The sequence below is a fragment of the Bombina bombina genome, chromosome 6, assembly GCF_027579735.1.
Source record: "Bombina bombina isolate aBomBom1 chromosome 6, aBomBom1.pri, whole genome shotgun sequence".
NCBI lineage: Eukaryota > Metazoa > Chordata > Amphibia > Anura > Bombinatoridae > Bombina > Bombina bombina.
In genome coordinates this window covers 1021734205-1021739599 of record NC_069504.1, presented here as the reverse complement: position 1 = coordinate 1021739599, position 5395 = coordinate 1021734205, and the positions used below count along the sequence as shown (strand labels likewise).

General features: G+C 32.0%; 1 protein-coding gene across 1 annotated transcript in view; it reads right to left on the bottom strand.

The window, feature by feature from the left end:
• Nucleotides 1-799: 799 nt before the first annotated feature.
• Nucleotides 800-5395, bottom strand: part of CRACR2A (calcium release activated channel regulator 2A) — a 499417-nt gene continuing 494821 nt past the window's right edge. Inside the window, exon 19 of the mRNA XM_053718747.1 lies at nt 800-2589. Within this exon, the coding sequence (XP_053574722.1) occupies nt 2499-2589 (91 nt within the window). The 3' untranslated portion in view covers nt 800-2498. The remainder of the gene's footprint in view (nt 2590-5395) is intronic.

The window sequence follows — 5395 nt, the reverse complement described above, 5'->3', positions numbered from 1 at the left end:
TCCAGAGCGTGGCTGGCAAGAAAGGGTATAAAAGAAGAAAATCTAATGACATGGCCTCCTTGTTCACCTGATCTGAACCCCATTGAGAACCTGTGGTCCATCATCAAATGTGAGATTTACGAGGAGGGAAAACAGTACACCTCTCTGAACAGTGTCTGGGAGGCTGTGGTTGCTGCTGCACGCAATGTTGATGGTGAACAGATCAAAACTCTGACAGAATCCATGGATGGCAGGCTTTTGAGTGTCCTTGCAAAGAAAGGTGGCTATATTGGTCACTGATTTGTTTTTGTTTTGTTTTTGAATGTCAGAAATGTATATTTGTGAATGTTGAGATGTTATATTGGTTTCACTGTTAAAAATAAATAATTGAAATGGGTATATATTTGTTTTTTGTTAATTTGCCTAATAATTATGCACAGTAATAGTCACCTGCACACACAGATATCCCCCTAAAATAGCTATAACTAAAAACAAACTAAAAACTACTTCCAAAACTATTCAGCTTTGATATTAATGAGTTTTTTGGGTTCATTGAGAACATGGTCGTTGTTCAATAATAAAATTAATCCTCAAAAATACAACTTGCCTAATAATTCTGCACTCCCTGTATGTATATATATATATATATATATATATATATAGAGAGAGAGAGAGAGAGAGAGAGAGAGAGAGAGAGATATAGAGATATATATATATAATGTACTTGTAAACTTTCTAAGCATTTTAGTTTGATGTGTACCTTATGAAAGGGAATAAATTCTACATAAGTAATTGGTTTACAGTAACTCTGACATATAGGTGAATAGATTAAATTATTTTTATTAGTAATTGTATCCTTTGATTGTAAAAGTTTTATTACAGGCAATATTTCACATAGCATCAGTGCTACTTAATATACTGCAAACAATTAAGTAATGCATTGTTTCCATGAAAATCACTTATACTAGTTATAAAGAATTTTCCTAGGGTTGGAAAATACTTATATAGTTTACCCGTCAACATTTGTGTATGTGTGTGTACATAATGGCACTGAAATATGTTGCAAAACAGATATTTATAATTGAGTCATACATAAATTCATAAATATGCACCAATTAGTGTAAAAATTTAAGTTTTTAAAATATATATATATGGTTGTGTGCATATACAATATACTATGACAATTAAATGATAGAATCCTTTAAAATAGGTCAGGGAATTGGGCACTAGTCTAAACATTTCTAAAACTGGAATTTGCCTGAATATGTTATTTTCTTTTGTCATATTAACACATTTAAATACTTTAAATCTATTTTTATAAAATGTATGTCTTAAAATAGAATGATTTTTTCTTTTTTTTAAATATATATACAGAGCATGGTCCTGAGCTATAAATTATGCACTAATTTTAAATATATTTAAATATCTCTTTTAAAACAATTACACAATAAAGTATCACCTAAGCAAAATACTTCCCTGAAAGTCAACATCTTTAGAAAAATACAGCAATCAAATTCAGCAAATAAATTTATAAGCATTGTAAGCAGTAGTCTCAATTTATAAAACAAGGTAAAGTATTAATACTAGATATTAATTATTATTATTATAATTAAATAATTTTTAGCAGCACATATTTTAATGTAGGTTTCATTCTTACACTGAAAAACTAGGAAGAAAAATTTCACTACGAAATTAACAAACTTAATTAACAAACAAAACATTTTATATGCCAAGATAACTAATTCTATTGCTACACTCCACTAGCCCAATCTTAATTAAAATATGCATATTATTTTAAAAAGTCTAGCTTTTCAACTGTGTAAAAAAATGACAATGTTTTAGTTTTTGGCTTATTAAAAAAGAATTTTGTGCCTATCATTAATTAAAAAAAAATCTTAAATTAATTCATTTATATTCTTTATATCTTTGCTGACATTGAAATGTATAAATTACATAAAAAAAGAGCTATCAATTTTCAGGCTGGTAAAGGTCAGTAAGATTTTTACATTTTTAAAATTTTTAGCAATGCAAACTTGCTAGTAGTTTAACACAAATGTTACAGCTAATTTTCAAAATCAAAATCAAATTGCAAACTTTTTTGGGACCTTAAATGGATATAAAACTTCCTATCAAAGTTAAGACATTTAAATAAGCATAAATTATTCCAGAGTCCTTGGAAAGTTTTATGTTGTAAAATTCCAAAGAAATCAATAAAAGAGATGGCAGTGATTCATTAAAATTTAGATACTAATCTTATGTTTATGAGAATATTTTTTTTTCCCAGCTTCTGAGCGTGGAAGTTTTCTATCCCATAACATTGTTTGTTAAAAGAAGAAAAAGAAGCAAAATGTGTACAAACTTTTCAGTTAATAGGGAAAAAGATAAAATGTCAGAAGAGCCAACCCTAAGATGTCATTTCTATAATCACTTCTAAATAAGAAAAATATTCAAGAGAATATGCAAAATGTACAAATCTATGGTAAGTATTATATTCAATGTGAACATGTTTTTAAAAAAAATCAGTTTCTTGAACAGCAGTTTTTTTTCTTTGGAGGGTCAAGTAAATGAACAGTCTTCTCCTTTACTTTATCTTCTTGCTCCTTTAAAATCCTAGACAAAAGACACAGAAAAAATAAATCATATTAAAAAGATGACATTCACTTTTTACTAAGAAGGCTGAGCTCGAATTACAGTGGTCCCTCGGTGCTGTATATGGTAGGCTAGCTACCTAATACTTTGGTCTGCCCTCTTAACCTGAGTACTGGGCATGGCAATTGCTGACACTGCAAGATGTGTATAAATGCTTAACATTGTGCTTTAATAGGATACATTATTTGAGGATTCTCAGGGTGAATTTAGAGTGGCCCATGAGTGCTGTGGTAAAATGGGCCACTTACTGTTGGTGTGGTTTATGGTAGGTTAGCTACCTGATACTTAGGTCTTCCCAAAAAAGTCAAAGTCCTCTGTATGTGAGTTTATTCATACAGTTATCACAATGGAGCCTATATCAGAATGAATAGATTGTATTCTCCAACTTTTGGTTATAAATTTGTATAGTTATCTTAAAGATTCTAATAATATTTTGCAAGGTATCAATGGCAACAGGATTATAATTGGGCTGTAATTAATGTAGTCTCCCTTTATTCATGTATTCCCCATAAATTGGGTATGAAGGCAGTGAGGTATTTTCTTGACAGGGATACTGCCTTTGATGAGGTGATTAAGGATGAGAATTTCTGGAGTTCTCCTAACCCATAAATATTTTCTGTTTAACAACCAATTTTATTGTCAGTGTTGTATGCAAATGTATACCCTTCTTTTGCTAAATTGTTTGTGTGTTTGTGGGAACGCCAGTACATTTTTCAGAGATTTTTTGGGGAATGGTGATGCTTGCGGCCCTGGGAAATACATTTTTGGAAAGGGGATACCCTAGACAATTGATAGACAAGGTGATCATGGATGTTGTTGAAATCTAAAAAATCTAAGTGTAATTAAAAGAGGATGACTTTTGTCTCTGAGTTTTCCAGAGTTCTATGGTTGCTAAGTCTATCCGAAACCTTGGAACATGTTAAGTACATGTAACCCTGATATTGAAGAATTTCAACAGTTCCCTATGCCAGCCTTTAAGCGGAGTAAGAGTTTACGTGACATTTTGATAAAAGCTGATATGGGCCCATGTAAATCTGTACAGCAGCCATTTATTTCAAAAAAGAATCTGGGTTGTTTTCCATGTCTTGGCTGTGTTAACTGCAGCTCTATCATCAAAAGTCCATATTTCTAACATCCACATAATGGGCTAACATATTTCTATCGTGATCACTATACTTGTGATACTCGATACGTGGTATATATGATCAAATGCTCATGTGGGCGTGTCTATGTGTGTGAGACCACTAGGCGTATCCGAGACCGCATTAGTGAACACAAAAGCAATATTAGGTGTAAAGTTATCACTGCCCTAGTTGCTTGTCACTTTTTGAAGACAGGACATCAAATCAACCAATTACGATTTCAAATAATTGAACAGATTAAAACCCCTAGAAGAGGTGGCAATAGGGAACTGTTGCTTAAACAGCGTGAAACATATTGGATTTTTCATCTTGATACACTCGAACCTAAGGGCATGAATAGGGAAACCAACTGGTCAGTTTTTTATTGATTATTATTTTCTGTTATTATTTCATAAATATTTTTGCAAAAATATTTATATGCATATATGTATCTTTATCTTTTTCTATTGCAAGTGCTTTTTCTATCAATTGGCAAACAATGTAACAATTAATGTATAGTGTCTATGTGCTATGTAATTCTATTTGCCTCAAACTGGTTGTGTTTTTAATTTTCGTCCACTAGATGGTGATGTTCTAACAGATTGTATTGCTCCTGGTAAGGGTTAACATAGGTATACAGCTATAAAGGTAACGAGAATTGTTTACAATTGCATCACATGACTAAGGGGTGTTCCCCCAAAACGTTGTGGTTGTTTGTTTGGATCTAATCCTATGTAACTAAATAAAAGGATTTCCTGCATGAATTGGAGATTCCATCTTTTTCTTTTTACTATGATTGCGGTGAGTTTAGCAGTTTCTCATTGTGGGATTTCCTACAGGCTTGTGCTGGTCTCTTGTCTCTACTAATACATTTCATAAGCCATCAGCTAGTAATACTATCCTCCATGCAAACTCTTTCCACCCCCCCGATATCTGGTAAAGTCTATCCCAAAATGATAGTTCATCAGGTTTAGACGTAATACCAACTCAGATTAAGAATCTGATATACAGTCAGGTGAATTGAAGAACAGACGTTTACAAAGAGGTTACCCCTAGATTTGTTGAATAATGCTAGAGATGAGGCAAGGGATTAAAATAGATATATATCTAATGATAAATGCAAATTCTATGTAGACTGTGTTATCTTCAGTATGCACCTTCCTCTGAACCTGGGTAGTTGAGGTAGCAATTACTGATGCCGCAGGACAAGTATGTATATATATAATTGTTTTGATTGTATAAATTCTGTAGGGCTAATATATCCGGTCAGAGAACAGTATGGGTATTTAGATAACAGTTGCCAGCTGTGATGGACACATACATACATACTGTACCTGTATACATTTGCCTAATTCTACCCTATATTGTTTGTTCCCCATACATTCTTTTCAAAGGTGGACAAAAACCTTCAGGTTTTAACTTCATAAAGTAGCTTAGTTTGAATCGTTAAATTTTATTATAAACTAATGTTTGTTTTTTTCAAACTATCTAAGCTCATTCAGTCTTTACTATATGTAAATGATATAAAAAAAAAAAACATTTAAAAAATATCTCAGATAATATCACCATAGGTGGGATCAGATAGTCTGTGTGTGTCTGGCTAGTTTGTAAGTAGAGTAGGGCATTTTTGAGAGGAGATTATGTGG